This window comes from Gopherus flavomarginatus, chromosome 2 (genome assembly GCF_025201925.1).
Source record: "Gopherus flavomarginatus isolate rGopFla2 chromosome 2, rGopFla2.mat.asm, whole genome shotgun sequence".
Classification (NCBI taxonomy): domain Eukaryota; kingdom Metazoa; phylum Chordata; order Testudines; family Testudinidae; genus Gopherus; species Gopherus flavomarginatus.
In genome coordinates this window covers 183,672,120-183,696,321 of record NC_066618.1, presented here as the reverse complement: position 1 = coordinate 183,696,321, position 24,202 = coordinate 183,672,120, and the positions used below count along the sequence as shown (strand labels likewise).

Below are 24,202 nucleotides of genomic sequence, written 5' to 3'. Positions count from 1 at the left end.
CAACTGGGCGCCGCCGGTCGGCTTTTATACTTCCGGGTCGCCTCCTGACCCTCTGAGGGGCGGGTCCAGTGCCCTGTGGCCCCGCCCCTTCCGGCATCTGGCGGGGCTCGACCTCCCTGAGGAGGAGGGGAGCCACACCGCCTCATTACACCATCTGATAGTAATTTAGTCTTAATCACATTCCCCAAGTTTGCCTTTGAGAATGTCATGTGGGACTGTGTGAAAAGACTTGCTAAAATCACATCTACAGCATCTGCACTTGCAGAAGGCCAGTTACACAGTCAAAGAAAAAAAACGATGTTAGTTTGGCATCATTTGTTCTTGACAAATCCATGCTGGCTATTCCTTATAATCCTATTACCCTCTAGGGCAGGGCTCCCCAATGCAGTGCCCGTGGGTGCCATGGCACCTGCAGGGGCATCTAAGTGCACCCGCGCACTGGCCGGCAGACGAGCATCTGCCAAAATGCCGCTGACAAGCTATGTCATCCAGAGGCGTCACCACCGAAATGCCGCCGATTTTCAGTGGTATTTTGGTGGTGACGCCTCTGGATGACGCTACTTGTCGGCGGTGACACCTATTGACGATGCCGCTTGTCGGCGGAATTTCAGCAGATGCTCGTCCGCCATCATGGTCCTCCGTGGCTTGTCATCTGAAAAAGGTTGGGGATCACTGCTCTAGGTCCTTACAAACTGATTGTTTAATAATTTGTTCCAGCATCTTTCGAGGTATTAGGATTACTATTCTACAATTCCCTCAGTCCTCTTTGTTCCCCTTTTTAAAGAGAGGTAGTATGTTTGCCCTTCTCCAGTCCTCTGTCTCCAGTCCAGTCACCCATCCTCCATGAGTTCCCCAAGACAACTGCTAAAGGATCAGAGATTGTTTCAGCTAGTTCCTTAAGACAAACTTTCATCAGGCCTTGATAACTTGAATACATTTCACTTATCAAAATATTCTTTAACCTGTTCTTTCTCTATTTTGGATTCTGTTCCTTTCATCTTGTTAATAATATTAAATTGTGTTAAGTTCTGGTCACAATTTTCCTAATTACTGAAGATTAATGCCTGTTTTGCTTCAAACACCCATTATTAGCTCTTCTTCCCCGCTAAATCATGGGCCTGCACTTCCTTCCTCTTTCTCTTGCTTCTAATGTATTTGCAGAATCTCTTCTCATTGCCTTTTATGTCTTGTACTGGGTAACTCACTTTCTGCTTTAACCGTTCTGGTTTTATTCCTACATGCCTACATCATTTTTGTACTCACCCTTAGTAATTTGTAGAGCCCACCCCCTCTTTCTTTTTTTGCAAATGCGAAATAAAACAAACATCAACCTATAAAACGAAATAAAATGAAAATCTTAACCCACAGAGGAGGCTTCTGAGGCTTCTGTCCTGTGGGGGGGCTGGGTCCAGCTCCCCACTCTGGGAATTGTGACCTGGCACATGAGGTCTCAGTGCCGATCAGGACAGACCAATCTGCCCCTTCGTCATGACTGGGAGGGCAACAAGGCCAGATTTGGGTGAGTGGAATTGCACCCTGATGTACGAGGTTGCACAATCACTCAGGTTTGGCCTGAACACCTCCTTTGTTATGATGGAGGGGCAGCCAGGCCAAACGCTGTGACCCCATGTACCAGATTGCAACACTTGGAGCAGGGAGCTGAACCCAGCCCTGTGTGACAAGAGACACCACAGTGGGACGAATGCAGAGTGAGCTCACTCTGCAATCCCCCCTTCTCCCCCCACACACGATAAAATGAAATAAAACTAAATTCCAAAAACATAAAATGAAAAATTATAAAAATGAAAAGAATTTCATGGAGCTAGCAATTAGCCTCTGTTTACACTTTTTGTAGGATTCCTTTTGGATTTTCAGGGCACTAAGGAGCTCCTGATGGAGCCACATTGGCCTCTAACTATTCTTTCTGTCTTTCCTTCACATTGGAACAATTTGCTGTTGTGCTTTTAATATTGCCTCTTTGAGTAACTGCCTGCTCTCCTGAACTACTCTTTCCGTTAGATTTTCTTGCCATAAGACCTTGCCTACCAGTTCTCAAAGTTCATTAAAGTCTACTTTTATGAAAACCACTGTCATTCTGCTGCTCTCACTCCTTCCTTTCCTTTGAACCATGAAATCTACCATTTCATGATCATTTTTATTCAAATTGCCTTCCACTTCAGATTCAAAACCAGTTCATTCCTGTTCATCAGAATCAAGTCTAAAATGGTTGTCCAACTTGTTACTTCTTCCACTTTCTGAAATGTGTTGTTCCCAACACATTCCAAGAACTTGTTGGATATTGTCTTTTAGTATATTACTTTTCCAACAGAGTTAAAAACTCCCATTACTACAAGGTCTTGCATTTTGGATACTTCTGTTACTTGTTCTAGAAATGCCTTATACACGTCCTCCGCCTGATTTGATGATCTATAGTAGACCACTACCATGATATCACCTCTGTATTTTTTCCTCTTATCTCTACCCAGTTGAAAGTCTCTGGTCTGCCTCTCATCTCATTCTAGACCTCAGAACACATTTATACATTCTTGATATATACAACACATCCTCCCTTTTCCCCCTTGCCTGTCCTCCATACCAATATTCCAATCATGAGATTTATACAGAGATGCCAATTAAGCAATAATTTAGCTTACACAATAATATTGCCAATTCTTCCTGTTTATTTGCCACACTCCTTGCAGTGGTGTATAGACATCTAAGATGTGGAAGAGATTCCCCCACTGTTTTCCTTCTCATTGATCCTATGACTCTGTTGTAATTTTCTATTTCCTCCCCATCATCTAACCCTCTGCTAAGGTCATCGTTGTTTATGCTTACCTGGAGGCTTCCGTCACCTGCCCCCTTGAACCTAGCTTAAAGCCTTCCTTATAAGGTTGGTGAGTCAGTGCACAAAGATACTCTTCCGCTTCTTGGTCAGGTGGACCCCATCTGTTTCAGCAGTCCTTGTTTCTAGAACAGCAACCCATGCCAATGAAGCTGAAACAAAGCCTTTCCATCAACAACATCTGTGTAGCCAAGCATTCATCTGCAGGATGTGTGCGCCCCTGCCAGGCCCCTTACCCTCAAGAGGCAGGATGGACGAGAATACAACCTGTGCCCCCAACTCCTTCACTCTCACTGCCAAGACCCTGTAATCACTGCTGCTCTGCTCAAGGTCATACCTGGCAGTATCTTGGAGCCCATGTGCATGGGTAGTGGTCAGAGGGATAGATGAGCCTTGGCAACCTGTGATATCTTAGGTGTGGGCTCCAGTCAGGCAGCACACCTCCTGGGACACGAGGTCAGGTCAGCAGATGCATGCCTCTGTCCCGCTTAGAAGGAAGTCCCTGACCGCCACTACCCTATGTCTCCTCCTCGTGGGTGTGGTGGCTAGGAGCCTCTCAGGCATGGAGGCTGTATAGCATATCAGTTCTTGGCTGTAATGGATGGGGAACCTGGGTGGGGGATGAAACACAGTGTCCTATCCAGCTAGCAGCCTGTCTCCTCATTGCAGAACAGCTGGTTTTCCTTCCTCCCTTAGTGCTGCTATAGTATTTTTCTAGTTGGCTGGCATCCTCCATCCCAGCGGTCTCTATGTGCATCCTATTGATGAAGTCCACTGGATGCTATGCAGGTGAGCCACTCTCCTTCACCTGCTTCCTGAGGGATTTCACCAAGACCCCTCTCACAATGGGTGGCTCTGCCTGCCTGGCTTTCTTTGGCAGGCACCTGCAGTCCACATCCCCAGCAAGTCAAGACCAGGATCTGGGTAGAAGCCTCCAGAGTCAGGATGCCTGTCTGGCCAGCACCTCCACACGTGCAGGTAGCGGAAGAGCTAGCAGTGCTGTTGGTGATAAGCCGTTTTCTTCCCCTTGCTAGGAGTGGCAAGTTATATGGGCTTCTGGTGCCCAGACTTCAGGAATATTAAGAGCCTGGGGGCTCCACCAACGTTAGGAGCCAGGTCTCTCTCACGGCCCTGCCTGCCACCCGCACATACCTCTTCCGGAGTGTCTCCTGGCCCCCACCTCTTACTGTGCCTCAGAGCGTCCCTGCCTGAAGCAGGCGGCTGCCCTGCCACTCCATGCTGCGCCCCCTCGCTGCCGCTGGTGGCTGCTGCTGCCTACAACACAAGAACGGCACCAGCAGCGGGCTGAGGTAGCTGCTGCACCTGCAGAAGAAGGAGGTGCACACGATTGGCAGCCCTCCCCTGGCCCCCACCAGGAGGCGATGCCGAGGGGGCTTCTGGGAGACGGAGTCTAGACCTCACCTGAGCAGCTGCTGAGGCTTAGGTGAGTGTTCGACCATATGATCCATGACCTCCCCACCCGCTCGCAACCACCACTCCTGCCCCATGCTGGACAAGGGGTAGCCCTATCCCCCATGAGGGCAGCTGGCTGCAGCAAGGGAGGAGGCCACATGTGATGACAGCCCCCTCCCCTCTGGCACACACCCACCACAGGGGAAGCGAGGGGGCTTCCTGGACCTCAGAGGGGCCTGGCCCACTGGAGCATGTGCAGTGCCAGTGCCAGGTGAGTGTGCTGATGGGAGGGTGGGGTAGGGAGAGAGAAAGAGGGCTGGGGGGACTGTGGAGTCCTCCTCTCTGGCCCCAGCCCAGGAGCAGCCTGCCTGCATCCCCAACTCCTCATCCCCAACCCCACCCCAGAGCCTGCATCCTCAGCCAGAGCCCTCATCCCCCCACACACCAACCCTCTCCCCTAGCCCTGAGCCCCCTCACACACCCCAAACCCTTTTCCCCCCCACCCCATCCCACATTGTGCAGTATACGGAAACTGTTAAATGCTTACTATTTCCAGTTCATTTTTACATTATATATATATATATCGACTTACAGAGCCGCTGCAGGGAAGTCAGGACTTGGATCTATTCTGGGCACCACCAAAAATTATACAAGCCTGCTGCCTCTGCCCCTTGTAGGTTCTTCCTTGTACCTACAAGTCAAGGAGGAAAACAAAACAAAAACAACCCCATCTTCCTGCCTTGCTCCACGGCAAACTAGCTGGCTAAGTCCCTTAGTCTCCTAACTTCCTTCATCTCACCAACCATGTAATCACATCACATTATATTGATCAGAAATATATGCAAATCCAATGAGTTTTAGAAAGACTTCAGAATCAAATCAGAAGATGGGGCATGTGTCACTTCCTTTACAGAGGAAGTATTTATTAAAATCCTACCCTGTCAAAGCTTGCTGCCAAAAGAACAGCAATTAATTCTCCACTTTCAGCTGTATATGCCCAGTCCAGCCAAAAATAATTTTAAGGTCAAGGATCATCCATCTTCATTTGTTTTACAGTTTGCCAAGGTAACTGCCATTAACTTATCAAGTCTCAGGCTGAAACATTTAACATAAAGGAGGCTTTTGAATTAAAAAAAAAAAATGTTATTGGTGTGCATGATAAGTCTTTAAATAAACAAATGTTATTGTTGCCAAACAACACTGCATCTTAAAACACAATAAACAAGACTAATATAAAAAGTATCAAAATGTAAAATATTCCCATCTGTTAAAAGGCAGTTGCCTATTTTCACAAAAAAATTACACCCACATATGTATAGGAAAAAACCCTTACAAAAAATAATAAAAAGCATGATTATATTTTGTATGGAACTGCAGCACAGGCAGTTATTTTTCAGTTAATTTTGCAAATTAATCTGTATTCAACCAAGAAGGTACACAAGCAAGCAACGTTATAATGTTTAAATCGCATTAAATTCGTTCAGTAAACATGCTCTCTTATCTTCACATAAGATAAAATTATATGAAGAAAATGCTAGTTCTGAAAGTATCTTTAACAAAAAGCATGCCTGGTATACCAAATAAACATTCCAACTGCCTAACAATATAATCTAATCAAACACCGTAGCAAGCTTTTAAAACAGAACTATTAAAATTCAGCATACTTTCAGTTACTAACATTATAGTTGACTATAAATTAGCTCCATTACTGTACCATGGCATTCAATCATCATCAAAAACGGTTTCTCATCTCTTTATTGCACTGCCCAGATTATGATGAACTATTGCATAACACTACTGCAATAAATCTGATGTTCCACTGTGCTGCTCATATGCCTATATTCTGGTCAAGCTATTTTACCTCATTTTTCAAATGCAGCATAGTCTAACCTCTAACATTTTTAGAAAATAGACACACACAAAGCAGAAATGAGAAAATAATAATTAAAGCAAAAATGCTTTTTCAAATGTTTTCATATAATAAATATCCAGCTTGCATGAAAAAATGCTCTGGTAGGTTGCCTCAATGGAACTTGGAAATAAAGATTTTACCTTGATCTTAAAAGTGAATGTTAAAAGCTATGCAACTTTTTAAAAAAGTCAGGCTTTACCTATTTATACAAAAGACATTTATCTATTTTGACATTTCATTAATCTACTTTTCTCTTCTTCACCCTAAAAGTTTTACAAAGGCTGAATTCCTTTATTCATGTGTATCAAATATACACTTTTTTGCAAGGAACAGCCTGGCAACTAATAACAATTTTAGAACAATTCTAATACAATGAAATGCTGTTTTGGGCTATTTATATTAACAGGGAATTAACCCCCACTGGTATATTTCAAGAATTCATACACATGGTTTATAAAATGTGACTCACAAGAGTTCGTTATTATAATAAGAGAAAAAGCTGTCTAGATTCAAGAGACTGCCTCTCAAACCAAATATGCTTAGCCTGCAGTTTCTGTCATGGAAGAAATTACTCAATTAACTGCAGACAACAAAAACAACATGGTTATAACTAATGTACAGTAAATGCCCTGTGGGTGTAATGTAAGCTCATTTCCCAGTAATAACTCCCTTACATTCTAACCCATTTCTCGCCTAGCTTTTGCAAAAACAACTGAAGTATGTTACATTTACTTAGATTTTTCTCTGATCATCATATTGCCAGAAAAATAAGTTGCAAAATATTAGTAACCCAGTTATGGCCCTCTCTCTCTGTCTCTTTGAAATATATTCCCAAAGAAAATATTTTCAGAATAAAAAATGTCTCCCACCGGCTTCCTTTTTCAAAGTTAAAATCAAGTCCCATTATTTATGAAGTTTCTGCCCACAGTGATGATTTTCCTTGGCAGCAGCAAAGGAAGAGACTACAATGACAGTAATCAATAAACGATTACCTGTTTCTAGGAATTAAAGGCAGGGAACTACAAATACTCAAAAGCTTTAAAAGACCTGATTAATAACAGTCTCTCTCACTCTGATGCCCAGTGAGTATGGGCGTAAAACATTAATTATTAAAAATAACTAAAAGAAAACTTACATAAGCAGACATATAAACCTGCTCCTGTCATTCCTTCCACTCATGTTAAAATATCCATCAATGACTTGTTTTCTCACCTAGACTGCTAAATAATTTGCCTGTAGCACAGAGCGAATGTTTGCTAACGTCAGCCAGTTAGATTTCTTGCTGTTTACATGTTACAGCATAACATTTTTAGGATATATATCTATGTCAGCACCATAACACAGCTTTTGTTGTATGATTAAATAAGAAAATAAAAGAAAATTAACTCACTATAACAATCAAATCTGCAGATTACAGTTAGAACAAATCCAATTCTGCTACATGACAGTTAGACCCTTAGCAGATGTTAGCACCAAGTATCAATATGTATAAATCCCCTTTTCATTAAAGCCTGCCAAACAGTGCAAACCAACCTTGTACAAGGTGCTGTCACATCTTAAAAACACAGCCAACATGCAAATAAACATAATCCTCTTTACTCTCAAAGCTAAGTCACATGCATTGCTTTATTTTTATTTTAATATTATGCCTATAAGAAGTATTTTAATTGTCACGTTACCAGACAGCTGACAGGTCATCCCTCATTATCTGTGCCACAGCACACCTGAATTACTCTGCCACATCACATTATATTCAGAGTGCAATTCTAAAACATAATCTCTCACAGGCTATGGGATCCTAGGAATCCTCCCCCGCTATCTTGCCATGGCAACAGTAGCTACAGTAAAGACAGTCTACCTCTTACGCAAGCGAAAAGAGTATGAAACACGGCCAAAAGGCCACAAATGTCAGCAGTCAAAACACCACTCTCGCCCCTCCCCATTTAGTTTCTCCCTTAAAGAAACAGTAGTCTATATTTCTTTTCCCTTACATTTCAAATATCTCAAGTCACATTTTGCTGGATGAGAAACAGCTTAAAGCAGACATAGAAATTAGAGCTACAACCCAAGTACATATGGATAATGCACCAATGTTTTCAACAACAGATTTCCTCCCTATATTTTCATGTAACAAGTACTTCAGCAGAATATTCTTTATCCTTCACAGAGATATTCTTGTAGACAAAAAATTTTTACAATGTCTATTTTAGGATTGCGGATACTGATTACCTTAGGATACTGCCACCAATCACCTTCTGAATGTTAAAATTTAACCCACAAATATATCATCTAAACTGTGAAAACTTTGTTTTTAACACCAAAGCAATTTACTAGGATATTTACATTTTTTCCCAGTAAGTCAGTGCTGCATCTGAATTGACTTTAATTTTCTGAACCTAATAAAATGATAAATTAAACCCTCAAAGGGCAAAAATTAAAGATGAAAACAAGATATGGACCTTGGTCCTGAAATGTGACCTAAGTAGGTGGACCCCAGGGCCCATATGGAGAACCACTGAAGGTCAACCCATGCAGATCAGATTGCAGCATCAGGGCCATAGTAAGCAAGCTAAAAATAAGTAGGAAAAAAAAATCTTTAAACCTGGCACCTTTCAACAAACAAGACAAAAAGACTTATAAGTTATAACAAAGGACTATTAAGCATATATAAATAGCAGTCAAACTTCAGTGCTTTCCTGAATGGAGGCTTAAGTAGTACGTGCTTAAATCCATCCCTATTCAGGGTAGCACTTAAATGTGTGCTTAAGTTTAATCTTAGTCTTAAATTCCCTTGAAGGATGTAAATATATACTTAAGTGCTGCTCTGAATAGGTATTCTCTTCTTTATCAGAGCCTTATAGCAAAGATATACTGGCCTGATTTTTCCATATGTGCTATGAAGCAACAAAACAATATATCATTTTATTTCATATCACATAATTCTGCTTTCAAATTAAACCACTAGACCCAAAATAGACTACAGAAGATGAAGTGTTATTTTAGACTTACAAGCTTTTTCCTTACAAAACATTTATTTTCTTTATATTTTTAGATCAATAGACTGCAATGTGTCCCCATGAAAGAGCCTCTTTTAGGAGGAAAAAAAAAGTTAGCACATGAAAATAGCAGAGATGGCTAGAAATGTCTGGAATTCTCCCTGACATCTTGTTCACAAGCCAAGACAGAGTTACATATAGCAGCTGATATGATACATCCACTAGTTCCTTTTTGACGTAAAGCTCTACGATATTCTCATCTATTAATATATTTCAGCTATTATGGATTGCAGGTGTTTGCCAGATGAAGTAAGGCCACCATTACCTCTAATGGCGCAGGACTCCCTTTTTAGCATAAATGACAACTACCCAAAACCAAAAACTAAACACACAAACCAACCACACACCCACTCTCTGACACATAGGTAAAGATGACATCAAGCACTGATATAACAAGCTATGAACTTTAAAGAACACTACAGGCCAGATTAACTCTTTTTTGTATGCCAATCAGAGTTTTAGTTGAACGCTATAATGGATGCTTTAGAAGGGTGATGCTTTTATTTAATTTTTCTGTTCCTTTTATTATGTTGTTCTGAGGCAACAAAGACCAAAGTTCCTGGAATAGGAGATGTGGGGGAAAAGCAAGTCTACTACTGCAGGACTTGAAACAGATAAGTATCCTGGTAGAAGATGACACTAAAACCTGGTTGCTCCAAGCTCTTCTTGGCCAGCCTTTCATTAATAGGAGAAACATTTTTATGTTCTGCCCCTGAGATGTCAAAGAATTTGGATGCCTTTTCCTGGCCTGCAGCAACTCACACAATCAAGACCTGAACTTAATGCACCATCATCTCGTGGAAATTATAAAGAGGAAGAAACAAAGAATGACCAAGAAGTCATCTAGTAATAGGAATACCTATCATCTGTTCCTCTTCCTTCTGCCCTGATTCTGAGACATCCTCTTCTAAATGGACAATGGAACATACAGGAAAAAGTGGCCTCTCAGTTACTTCATTAGGGTGCTTTGGTGCTGAACAACGTGGTTGCTCAGTGATCTTACCCTCAGGAAGATTCCTGAGGAAGTGGAGACTGAGACTACCAGCCCCAAGGATCACGACGGTTGCTCTGGTCATAAGGGCTCTGACTTTACATGCTTGGGTCCCCAGTTGGGAAAGGAAATCCAAGAGGTGGGGAATTGACCTCTTTCCCTGGAAAGAGTTAGGGGAACCACAAGCAGGGAACCGTCTCAGGTACCTTCACCACCCCCACAGGGAGATGGTATCCCACGAACTTCGTCCTTGCAGGGGTGGATTCTGATAAGCCCCTAGATAATAGCAGGAGCAATTCAGCAGAGAAGAGAGGAGATCAGATATGTCATCCCCTCTGCATTATCCTTGCACCAAGAAGCAGAAAGAAGCGGCTCCAGACCTCTCCAGCCAAGCCCAAAGCATGAGATTATAATCAGAGCCTCATCTTTTATGTAAAATAAAAATAAGTTTATTTCAATGGAGAGGTGTCTGCCTGAGTCTGCACACAGCCAGAAACAACTGCTCCAAAGGGAGCGTGGGGATGGGGGAGAGGGGAGAATGAAATGTCCCATTCATCTCTACGGAACATTAACTTCAAGACTCAGTATTCTGGGGGGGCTCTGCTAACACTACCCCAGCAGAGAACTCTGTGGCAAGATGTGTGGAGATGTCAGCAGAACTTTTTTCCTCACAATGGACTGTGTTCATCGTCACTAAGCCCAGTCAACAGACAGAAAGGAAAGGGGAGAACATGAAGGAGGCTGGCATTAGGGGATAGAGAGTGGATACAGGGTGTTGTTATGCTTCACTCAAAGTGTGGATTTCCGAGGTTACAACAAATGCAAAGGCAAAGGTTTTTTTCAACAAGGATGAGGAAGGGCTAAACACAAAGAAATCAGCCCATTTGTTGGTATGCTTTATCTGCTTCTTCTACCCCTCATGTGTTTTGTATTTATCATTCAACTTAATTCAGCACCTCTGTTAATCTCAGCTACAGAAATAGTACACAGTGAGAGGAGGACTCTTTCAGACAACTGGGACCCAAAGTTTTTCATAGGACAAAGCCAAGTCCTTGAATTGCATTTGTAAGTGAATGGGAAGCCTATGAAGTTTCAGGAGAACTGGTGTTTCCAGGTAGGTAGATGTGTTCTGAATCAGCTATAACTTTCAAAGGATCTTCAAGATTCCAGGAAAGCTAACACACCATGCCATTTAGAGCTGAAAAAAACAAGATATACTTGTCATCCACCTGCTGATCATGCTTCAGCCTGAATAGTCTCACTAATACTCCCATTGGCCTTCAATATATAAACAGCGATAGGAGTAATGGAGTAAAGCCACATATCAGAACTCTCTTGGGAAGACGAGATATTTATTCCCGAACATCCTCTGAGATTTCAGAAACAATAATGCCTTTTTTTCAGGGCCACACCAGCCACTCCATCCAGGATCTACTCAGGGCCAGCTGTATCAAAAGACAGCTGACTCCAGCATCTTGGTTAAATTCCAAACTCCTCTTAAAGCTTCATTTGAATAGGATTTACTTCATTTTCTGCTCTAAGTTGTTGTACAGTATAGCTCTGGGTAGTTAACAGCTGCCGTACTGCACTGCAGAGGTAAATGTAGTTAAACTGTGGCAGGGATACAAAGGAAATGAAATACAACTTAAGATACTTCAGATGAAAGAAAATATATCAAGGTCCTCTAAGTATTTAAACATAGATATTTACATATAAATAGAGTTCACACTAGATTCTAACACAGTTTAAAGAGCTATTGTGGATGGATCGAAGTGGTTTTACAATTGTTTCTAATAAATAGTTGAGAAGAATTTAAAAAAAATAGTACTAATATGTTTTTTCCCTTTAACCTACAGTATGCTGTAACCAGATTTAACAAAAGCTGTGTTTGAATCATATATAAACAGAGTGCCCCAGCAAATTTAAAGCATATGTAAATTCAAGATAGCTTTATTAAAAGATCTAATGAAGAAGAAACATGCTTTCAACATCTGTTGCAGAGATAGAGAAGTTAGCAACAGGAATAGCAAATACTATTTTCTTTTTTGAGATGCAGTCAACCCACTGAAGCAAAATATCAGTAAAAGTAGAACATCTTTAAGAGGAAGGAGGCTTAAACTGATTTGTACCTTCCAGAATGAAGATGACTGAAGTTCCCAGGTGGTGACTATTTCAGAACCTCATCTGCTTGCTTATCACCATCTGCTAGCTCTGACTTGGGAAGAAATGTAATCTCTTCCTCAAACCTATTATGTATCTTAAAGAAAAATGAGCATCTTTACAAAATGCTAAATTTAGGTTAAAAAATCTCACGTTTTCTAAAAATATCAAATTCCAAAGAATATTTAAACTGCACAGTCACACAGTGGCTGGCCATGGTAAATAAAGTAGGTCCAGCTCACTGGTGCCTGAACAGATGTTCCTGTTTGGCCACTTAAGAGGCAGGGCAGCAGACAGGGAGCTATCAAGGGCCCAGTGAGTCAGAGAAGACTAGTTCAGTCAGGAAGGGCAGGTGAGAGGTGCCAGAGACATGGGGGATTGGAGGAGTCCCAGAAGAAAGCAGAAAGTGGTTCCTGGGAGGAGTCTGAGGGCAAAAGGTCAGCAAGAGGGAAATGCTAGTTGGTGTCCTCAAGCCAGAGAGCCAAGGCCAGAGGGATGGAGAAGAATGAGGCCAAGAGGTGCAGCAGTGGGAGCTGCCTGTGGGTTCTAAGCAAGAGAACCAGTTCCAAGAGCCAAAAGCCTGAAGGCAGTGGAGCAGCAGAGGATCTTACCCGCTGACATCTCCAGGGTCAGAGAGCCAGACCCAGAGGAATCCCTAAGAGGACTTGGGGAGTGAAGGATACTCTCCTGGCAGGATGCTTTGCAGCTGAGAGGCTGTAGGAGTTCCTCTTGGAAAAGGGGTTCCTCTTTGGAAGACTAGGGTTGCACTCCAGTTGGAAGGGTTGGGATGGCTGTCCTGGTACAAGCATACGAGAGCACTGACAGAGTCCAGGCATGGTTTAAAGTGACAATTTGTGACACATGGGCATCAAGAGATGAGATATCTTGAGTACTGATGACTGCTTACACTAGGGCGAGAAACAAACTATGTGTGTGGGGCCTTTATTATGGACTGTTTTGAATTATGTTCTAGTAATAAACCATGTTGATTGACTAGAAGATAAGCCTTGCATAGGGTTATTGAGTTACCTGAGAGGGGAAATGAGGCAGGCACACGTGTCCTGCTGTGGTCTGCTGCAAGAGGGCATTCCAAGTGGGATTGCCCTATGACATACATCAAATGTTATGCGAATTAAGGAAAGAATGATCAGTTGTATGACTCAACAATGATATCCTTGAGGTGGATACCCTGTCTCTGTCTAGGCTATCCTACAATTTATTCTTCAGAGGTTCTACAAGACAAAGTAAAGAAGTGTTTAGTATGCAACTTACTGTTACTTCATGAAAAAAACTGGTTTCAGTAAATGCAGTAAAAAGTCTTAGAAATGCTCATGTCACAGAAATTCCTTACAAAATGATATTAAGTCACATTAGTGTAATGGATGTATTAGCTTGACAGTTATGTCAATGTTTTACTTAAAATATACATGGAAAAAACAATTTCATACGTATCCATTTCTGTATGAATGATCTACACTTTACTGTACAGGAGAACAAACTCTGATATTTATGCCTAGAGAATTTACTATTGACTTGACCAATAAGTAACCAGGGACAAAGACCCTTCTGATACTCAGCCAAAGTGCATCAAAATGTTGCTCCCTTATAATGCAAGTAATTCTCACAAATTCAGGTTAGCTGTACAATCTGATAAACCAGTAAAGAGTCATACTCAGTTTTCCCCCCTGTTTTTAACACAATACATATAAAATAGTTAGAACACTATAAAGCGAACAGCATATTTTAAAACTCTGATCCTACAAACAGGCTTATTGGGTAAAAAAATAAATAAATAAAAAAAATCTGTTCAAAAGGGTTTTTGGAGAGGGCTGAGGATATGATTCCCAGGATAACGAAAGGGTGGAAAGGCGCTTTTGTTGTAAATGGCAGGCTAGCAGAGTTCCTTCTTGAATAACTATTTTAATGCCACTGTGCTTTTGAGGTAGTATTAATTATGTGTTAGGGCACCTAGACTGTTGTATAGGCATCTCTTTTTTTAAATTATTTAAACGGAAATAAATAAAACACAGAGAAACTGTAGGTACTCAGCACTTCTGAAAACAATGCCATTATTAACTTTAACACTCAAACAATACATTAATAGCAAATAATGCATTCAACAAGGTAAAGCTCTTTGGAGACAAAGTAGCTGGTAAACTCTAACACTGTTCCCTCCTTCACAGAGAAGAATAGTATCAGTACATGTGTTTATGATAAGCACCTCATAGCACATAGGAGCTGAGAACCATGCTGTCAATGCAACTGTCTCTATTTCTAGAAAAATTAATAAAAAAATCCTACATGACATAAGTGGAAAAAATGTTAATTTAAAAACATTTCTATTTTGAGTTTCTGAGACAAGGATTTTCAGAGTAGAACACCAAAGGAGAAAGATAGGCCAAAAACTGTGGAGAATCAATCAGATTCTGTGGGCTATCACCTAGAAGCTGATTCAAACTCGGCAAACTAATAAACAGTATTTGATTAACGTTCTGGCTTACAGGAAATTTACTTTGCCCATCTCCATGGCAGCAGTCAACTGAGGAGTAGGCAAATTGTCACCTACACCTTTTCCCACAATAGCTGGTCAACTCTGGCAGGGGACCAACCAAAGAGAGTCTTTCCTCTTGTCATCTCTAACATGAACAGCTCTGTGTATCTCTGAAAATACCACACATATATTCATAAACAGCCTCAGGCCTGTTAGAAAGGGCTCAATGTCCATAACCAGTCTAAAATAATAGAAGGTGAATTCCTGCAGCATTCTCTACAGTAACTACTCTGTTTCTGTCCATTTTCCAGCAACATGCACTGACTCAACAGTACGAAGTTGCTAATATTCCTCCATGGGATGTTCACCCACAGTACAATTTACCCCCCCCCGACCCTCCAAAAGTCACATAATGAATGAGAAAAGCTGTTTGAACATCACCCCAGCATTGTAAAACCTATATTTTAGCCACCTAGCTTTATAAAAGAGCCCTAATAAATGTTGCTGTGAATAAAACCAGCTGAACAAATAGTCTTTGGAATTACTGGAAAAAATTATAGTAGTGAAATTTTACAGGCATTTAGCCCACAGTGAGGACCAACAGTTTTTTTTGTCCAATCTGGAAAATAAGTTATTTTAAATTAGTAGGGATTTCCGCCTCCTCTCCACCCATTTTAAAGGAAACATTTACTGTGCGTGTGTGGCAAGTTTTAAATAGCATAAATGTCATAAGAGTTCTTTAGTATTCAGCCTCCATACTCAAAGAGCTTTGGGTAAGTAAGCATAGTGTAGAAAGACTAAATGTTAGTACAAGTGGTTGCACATTCTCCTGGGAACAATATAGTTTCTGTTGGGAGTGGCTTAAGTACATCAAAATAGGAAGAGAAGTTCACCAATATTAGCCATCATGACAGATCTTGGCCTTGGATGCTGATGGGATATAGCACAAAGTGGATAATGGGGACATGCCATGTAATTTATCTGTAAGGTGGTTATGGCTCCAAGCAGGCCCATGGCCATTCAAACAAAAGTAAGCAAGAATGTTCAGTTTATGGTGCTTATAAGCATCATCACTTAGACTTGATCAAAACAGAGAATGGATGGAAAAACAACAAATAAAATTGGGGATCCAGTCACCTTTTTCTCTGGAAATTTTTAAAATAATGATATTTCCTGCAGTTTAGAAGATTTTAAGACCTTTCAAAGGAAATTTTATTCACACACACAAAAATTTGAATTTACTTAGTAATTAAAAGTAACTTGACAATGTGTTTTTCCCAGACACACACATTAAAAATATGTAAACACGCCAAATGTCAGCACTGATCATGTAAAAAACCCAAACAAACAAACAAAAATGCATAAAACAGCAAGTTATCTCCCTCTCTATATGCAAGAATATTGGTTTTTCTGTACCCATCTTATATCCATAGCCAGGTCATGTCCCCAACATTTAAATCAAACACCAATGTATGTTTCGTTGAAATCCTTTTGGCACCAGATTTCATAAAAACATTTCTTTTTTAAATTTACCAAGTTCCTCATGTTTTCTGCTCTTTCTATTCAATGCAATATTTATTTTGTTTCTTAGTCTATGATGAATTTTCATCATCCATTCCTCCATTTCAATCTCCCCATTCTTATGCCATCTCCAATTTCCTCTTACTCTGTGAGACATCCTTTCCCTTCTCCCGTGATGTGATGTAACCCTGTTCTTCCAAGCCCTTTCAAGTACAGGCTTCCTCTGGGACCCAGGGGTGCTCAAGCCCCAGGCCCTCCCCCTACCCCACTCCTTCCCCCAAGTCCCCACCCCACCCCTTCCCACTCCTGCCCTGCCTCTTCCCACCCAGTTCCACCCCCTCCCCCAAGCACGCCCTATCCTCACTCCTCCCCCACCCCCCTCACAGCACCTTCTGCACTCTGTGGAACAGCTGATCACAGCAGGCATGAAGCACTGGGTGGGAGGTGGGGAGCTGGCTGCTGGTGGGTGCGAAGCACCCACGGAGTTGGCACCTATGCTTTCAAGCAGCTAGTCCAATGGGGCACTAGAAGTGAGTAGGGCTTATATTCCCCAGCCACACTGTTTAGAGATGCAAGAAGGGATAGAGATCCACTAAGAACTCCCACTCCTTGAAACCCTGGAGTTGGGACCAGCTACAATCTGGCCATGAGCCGTGAGTCTAAGGCAGAGTTAGTGCAATATATAGCTGATTGTTGTCGGCTGGCTACCTGTAGGGCAGACTAGGTTGCCTGATTTGGTAAGAAGTTTGGGGGCTCAGGCACATGAGCAAGACAAGAATCAACAGGAAGGTGATGGGAGGAGGAGTTTTCCCACAGCAGGGGGAAGAAATTTGGTACATCTGTGTCCTGTTTAGTTTTGACTTTCCTATGGATTCACCAATGGATTCACCAATGTATGACACATGATTAAGGTCAAGATTTTGACACAGAAATGTTTATTAAAATTCACGGGCAGAACATGGGCAATGAACACTAAATCACAGAAGCCCCAGTCCTGCTGATGTGGGGGGTGGGCTGCCCTAGCCCAAGCCCCGCTGCTATGGGGGGCTGACTGCTCCAGCCCGAGTCAGAAGTCATGGAGGTCTGTTAGAGTCATGGAATCTGTGTCAAAACTGTATCCTTACACATGATGTTTGCTGAGCATCTTTACTCTGCATGTATGTCACCTCACTTTCCCCTTAGTCTGTCATGTTTATTTGGATTGTAAGCTCTTTGAGGCAGACACTGTTTTGCTCATTTGAACAATGCCTAGGACAAGGGTGGGCAAACTTTTTGGGCCGAGGACCACATCTGGATGGGGAAATTGTATGCAGGGCTGGGGAAGGGGGTTGGGAGGGTGAGGGAGGAGGTGCGGTGTGCAAGAAGGGGATCAGGGCAAGGGATTGAGGCAGAGAAGGAGGCTCAGGGCAGGGGGTTGGGATACAGGAGGGGTGTGAGGTATATGAAGGGCCTTAGGGCAGGGAGTTGGGGGGAGGGGTGCAGGAGGGGGTCAGCCTTCAGTTTGGTGCCACTTACCTAAAGCGGCTCCAGGGTGGCAGTGGGGCGCACTGGGGCCAGGGCAGGCTTCCTGCATGCCTGCCCTGTCCCCAGACCAGCACCACTCCAGGAAGCGCTGTGGCCCCTGCAGGAGTGGGGGGTGGAGGGCTCCACATGCACAGCCCTTGTCATGCCTCCATGCACCTCCCCCGAAGCTCCCATTGGCTGCAGTTCCCCGTTCCCGGCTAATGGGAGCTGCGGGGGGTGGTGCCCAGAGGCAAGGGCAATGCACAGAGCCTTCTCTCCCCTCCTTCCCCCCCAGAGGCCACAGGGACGTGGTGCCGGCCGCTTCTGAGAGCAGTGCGGGGTTCATGACGCCATGGGGGGGCAATCCAAAGCCCTGAGGGTCCCAATCTGGCCCATGGGGCTTCTCTTTTTAATTCCATTAAGAAGGAGATTTTGCTGGCAGGACTGACTCCCTTTCTTCTCCCAATATCCTTAGAAGGGAGAGCTGGCCGTGTGGATCCTAGAGAGGAGAGGAAGCCAAAAGCAAAAATTGCCATCTCTTTTTTCCTACTACTCCTAGTGGGGAAAAGAAGCTGAGGCTGGGGAAGAAGAGGCTTTTTTATCCTACTTTCCCTGAGAAGGGGAATCCATCAGAGGCGGAACAGATCTTTTATTGCTGTTAATTATCTGTTGAAGTCCCAATCAGGATCAAAGCCCTGGTAAACACAGAGTGAGAGACCGTCCCTGGAGATCCACAATCTAATAAAGACAAGATGCAACAAGTGATTGTAACACTGAAGTAGTACAGAGAAGGAAGGGCAATGGAAACAGCAATAGGAATATGTGTCCACAAGAGTCCAATAAATTATTTTGCTATTAGAAGTCCCTACTGCCCAATCCATCTTGCCATTATCAGCTGGCACTTTCCCAAAGATACTATGAATAAAGTGAGTCTGGCACAAAGATGCAAAGGAGGACAGAGTAATGGCTTTATGGTCTAAATCAGGAGAGCGTTCCAAGCATGAGAGTCTGGAAGGAAGACAGAAGTATGAACGTGCTTGGGGGAGCAGCGAAATGGGCAATAGAAACTAGCACTGAGTAATCCATGCTCCTACACACAGGACAATTGGGAGTCCTCATACAGGAACTAGCTCATTTTGCTAATCCTACTTCGGATTCACCTGTGTGGCAAATCCTCATTTCACAAACCAGTGAGAAGAGAGAGCGGTCCTTCCCCTACACCAGGGAGAGGAATTCTCCACATGCTTTTAACAAGGGAGGAGAAATCTGGGTTCTCCAGCATAAAGTGGCTGGAGTGAGGGCAAAGATCTCCACAATAGACACATACCTTGGGTACATACATAGTACATACACAGCTTTTACAAGCAGTCTGGAAAATGCAAGTGTCTTCAGAGTTAAGGCTCTTCTGGCACACACCTAGTCATAACAGAACACCACTGTAACTATATTATTGGTCTACTCATTATTAAACGCTAAGATTTTGTCACGGTTATTTTTAGTAAAAGTCACAGAGAGGTCATGGGCAATAAACAAAAATTCACAAAGTCCATGACCTGTCCGTGACTTTACTAAAAATAATCGGGTGCAGGGCTAAGTATGGGGGATGAATGGAGTCTCATGAGGGGGGTGAGGGGGGAGAGAAGAACTGACATGCCGAGCCCCCCACCATGGAGGGGGGCACAACCCTGGCTTCATCACCCCCACCGGGGAGGGGGGCATGCAAACCTCCCCCTCCCCCCCCGAGCTGGTCACAGCTGCGGGACAAGGGTGTGTAGCCCCAACTGCAGTCCCTGCCAAGCCCCGGCCGGAGACGGGGGGGGGCGGGAAGGGGAGCGCATGGTCCTGGTATACAGTGAGGGGGGCACATGGCCCCGGCTGCAGCACAGTCCCCGCTGCAGTTCCTGCTGGAAGCTGGGGGCACTGGGATGTAGCAAGGAGGCACAGCCATAGGGTGCACACAGCCCTCACTCCAGAGCAGGCCACAGCTGCTGGACAAGGGCACGCAGACCGGCTGCAGCCCCCCGGCCCCAAACTGCGAGGAAGGGGCTGCAGGGTCCTGGTTTCAGCTATCCAACCCCTGTTGCAGGGCAGGGGTGCACAGCCCCGCCTCCAGCCCTGGCTTCAGCTGCTGACAGCTGAAGCGCAAGAAGTCACAGCGGTCTGGTAAAGTCATGGAATTCGTGACTGCCATGACCAAATCATAGCCATACTCATTACTGTCTAGGGCTCTGTCTACAATCCAAAAATGTGCAGATCCTGACTCTGCTTTCAAAAGGTCATGCCCTATCCATATCCACCTGTGTAGTTATGTTACCTGCAATGGTTTTTGAGACCTGATCTTCAAAACTGAATACGACAATTTTTTTGTAGCATAGACAGGGCCTAGATATACCTTAACTCAGTGGGTCTCAAACTTTTTTTTACTGGCGACCCCTTTCACACAGCAAGCCTATGAGTGCGACCCCCCTAATAAATTAAACACTTTTTAAATATATTTAACACTATTATAAATGCTGGACGCAAAGCAGGCTTTGGGGTGGAGGTTGACAGCTAATGACCCCCCATGGAATAACCTCATGACTCCCTGAGAGGTCCCGACCCCCAGTTTGAATTGTGAAGCAGAATTCACCAAGCGTTGGATTGTTCACCCACTAATAGGGAACGTGAGCTGGGTTTAGACCGTCGTGAGACAGGTTAGTTTTACCCTACTGATGATGTGTTGTTGCCTTAACTGAATTTACCTGCCTTAACTGAATTTACCTCCTTTCGCTATTTGTCAGCCCATAACACTATAACAATGTTGGTCTTTGCAAACATATAATCCTGAGCAGGAGGAAAAATAAATGAACCTTTGATCTGTGGTCATAACATTATTTATATATGGTTACAGTAATCCTCATTTTTCAAAATACCCCAAACCTTATACAAACAAGGGCTGTAAAATATAACAGACACACTTGATAGGGTACAGGATTTGCACTGGCTAACCATGTAAGATGTCACGCTTTACTCATTTGGAAAGTACCTAAGCACTACGTCTCAACTCATTTTGAAAGGAGAGAGGCCAGTTCCTCTGGTTTGTACAAAACCTATTTATCAGGAAACCACACACACTCAGAAATCTCCCAGAGCAGTAACTAACAAATATACTCAGAGGGGAAAAAAAACAATTATATGCATGCGCACACAGAAAGGATATTACATAATATGCACAATATGAAATCTTAACCTAAATTTTAACAGGATAGCTGCTTGACAGTAGTTGCTTCATCAGACTGTGACAGCCTGTGCCACAGAACCACCTCACTTACACTGTCTAAGTACAGGGTTCACTAACATGCAAAAAGCTAACGGCCCACATTTTCAGAAGTAGAACCTAAAGTTAGGATCTGGGGAAATTCTGAGCACCCAACAATTCCCCTTGACCTTAGTGGTGCTTAGGACTTTTTAATATCAGGCCATTTATTTAGGTGCCTAAATATTAATTTAAAAACTTCACTTTGGGCTGCTGTTTTTAAAAACCTTGGCCAATGACTGATGTACACATTTTTGCAGATTAATTCTTTCCTACTAAACAGAGAGTGTAGCTACTTAGGTTGAAGACTGTGTTACCAACTCCTGTGATTTCATCATAAAAGTCTCACAATGTTTGAGGTTTTTCCTTAAAGCCCCAGATGCTGGAACCAAGAGGCTGAATGAAAATCTCATCTTAATTTTTGTTTGTTTGTTTAAGTTTCTAGCACTCACGTTTACAGAGAAAACCTTAAAAATGCAAAGTAAGTGGCTCAAAAAACAGAAGGCAAATAAAATTAACTCCAAATTCATTATTTAAAAAAAAGTTATTCCCCCTGTGCAGTAACAATGGTTCTTTGAAATGTGTCCCCTCACCTCCAGTATGGGTGCTCCACAACCCACCCTCTTGCCCTCTATTTTGGAGTTCTTGTCTTTGACTCTGTGGTAGAGAAAGAACTGTGGGGGGTTAGCCTGCACATGCTGGCTATCCTCATGGCAGGGCACGAGGCGAGACAGTGCATGTACGGGCCTTATGGACACGGCTACTGAAGTTCTCCAATCAGCAGTGCAGGGACACAAGCACAACTACAGTGGAGCACCCGTAGGGTCACTCATCTTGAAGAACCATCATTACTGTACAAGGTGAGTAGCTACTTCTTTCAGTAGTGTCCCTTTGGGTGCTCCATTGTAGGTGACTTCCCAGCAGTATCCCTACTGGAGGTCTGAGGCTTCGGAGTCAGGTCAATTACAGATGACAATATTGTGAGGGAGCCGAAGATGGCATTGGAGGCGGAGTCCCCAGTGATCGCATGATGCTCTGCAAAGGTGTAGACTGACGCCCATGTCGCTGCTCTACCGATTTCTGAGATAGGAAAATTCTTGAAGAAGGCAGCAGAGGAAGAGACTGGCCTCATGGAATGTATGCGAATACTGTCTGGCGAGCTCACACTGTGGATCTGATAACATTGTCTAATGCAGTTCGAGACCCATTTGGAGAGTCTCTGGGCTGATACTGCTGAACCCTTAGATCTTTCTACGAAGGAGGAGATGGTGGTCCTCAGAGTCACTTCTTCCTCAGTGCTGCCCTCCTGGGCCTCCATGATCTCTCCTGGAGGTTCCAAGGCTCTGAATGCCATGGTCGAGGGGGAAACCAGAAGCCTGAGAGGTGTGGGGGCAATATGCAGCTCAAGGATCCCAGTATGGCCACTGGGAGGGTGTGGGGGAGGATCTGAGGGTATGCTCAGGGGCCCTCTTGGTATTGGGCACCATAAGGAGCATGACAGGAGTAACGAGACACGGCCTCCTCTGGTTTGCTGTTCGAGACCACACTAGAGAGCGGGTATGCATGGCAGGGCAGCAGAGAAAACTCTCATGTTAGGAGAAGACTTGGTGTCAAGGTCCCGGTACCGAGGAGACTCCAATATGGCGGATATGCGGAGGTCTCTTGAGTGCTGGAATTCCAGGGATACCGACCAACTCGGTGCCAGTGCTGGTACTGAGGGGGTTAAAGATCTTGCCCACATCGACCACTCCAGTGTTGAATGGGGCATTGATGATGGTGCCACAATGATACAGCGCATTTTGGCAGCATCTTCTTAGTGGAGTGCTGGCTCCTATCTTTGTCCTCCAATGCCATGTACTTGGTGCCTGTACTCATTGGGTCCTTAGGTGCACCAATGGCACCTGCCACTGCAGATCTTTATAAGCCATGGGTACCAGGCAGGGATTGTCTCAATGACGATGATACCAAGGACAATAAGCGTGCTAGAGATAGTTTACAGCTGACTGAGGGCTCACTCTGGGGATTTCCCTCTCTTTTCTGATGAATTGCGAGATTTCTTCAACCCACAGACCTTACATGTTGAGGGTTGTAGGGAAGACTCACGTCTGCCAGGTAACTCTCAGTGCAGGTCCAGGGAGAGTTGGAGGGTCACCTTCATGAAGACAATCTTCTGTCTCAACTCCCTGTCCCTGCGAGACCTGGGTCTGAGCTGCTGGCAGAGACCACACTTCTGTAGAATGTGGCCTTCCCTGAGGCAGCATATGCACCAGGAGAGTTTGTCTGCTACAGGGATGGCCTCTTTGCAGGAGAGGCGCTTCTTGACACCCGTTGAATGAGGCATATCCCTTGAGGGAAGGGTCCGAGACGAAGAGAGGGTGAGGGAGAGAATAAAGTCGTGTTTGTTTGCTTTGCTTTTTTGTTCAGGAAGTAAAAGAAGAAGAAGAAACAACAACAACTAAGACCAGGAAGTCTAACTAACTATAGAAATGCAAAAGAAAGGAATGGTTGCAAACAGATTACTAATAGCTCTATCTCTAGCCAAGGGCAGCTGAGAAGGAACTGAGGGGGGCTAGCCTGCGTGCCTTGGATAGCCTTGTAGTGGGGCATGAGGAGAGACAGTAGGTGTGCAGGCCTAATGGACACTGCTAGTGAAGTTCTCTGATCAGCAGGCAAGGACACAAGCACACCTACAGTGGAGCACCCATAAGGATACTACTCAAAGAATATTTTGATTTTAAGCCTTTTGGGGAGGGGGGTAGGGGGGGAAGGAGACACTGAGTCAAGATCTTTGAACATTTGTTATTGGCAACACTGGTATTTTGAAATTAAGGTCCTGGTTTTTCACTATGTCCAAGCTGTCATTTGTGGTTCCCCAAGTCAGAGCTACCCAAACTTGATGCATGTAAGGCTGCAAGGTGGAAGAGCCTTATGGCAGTGGAAGATTGGGCCTAACTCTTCTCTGTTTCACCACATCACCCCATCTGCCCATCCTTCCCCACTACATCCGCTTCCTTC

The 24,202-nt window shown here is 43.7% G+C and overlaps 1 protein-coding gene across 6 annotated transcripts in view; it reads right to left on the bottom strand.

Annotated features, from left to right (window-relative positions):
- The window catches only part of HIVEP1 (HIVEP zinc finger 1), a 195,533-nt gene that overhangs the window by 135,199 nt on the left and 36,132 nt on the right, over nucleotides 1–24,202 (bottom strand). The window contains exon 1 of one of the 6 annotated variants that reach the window (XM_050941561.1): nucleotides 7,850–7,904. The exons of the other annotated variants lie outside the window; for them this stretch is intronic. Coding sequence (XP_050797518.1) covers nucleotides 7,850–7,868 — 19 coding nt within the window. The 5' untranslated portion in view covers nucleotides 7,869–7,904. Of the gene's footprint in view, nucleotides 1–7,849; nucleotides 7,905–24,202 lie in introns of those variants that run through there. 6 annotated transcript variants of the gene reach the window in all.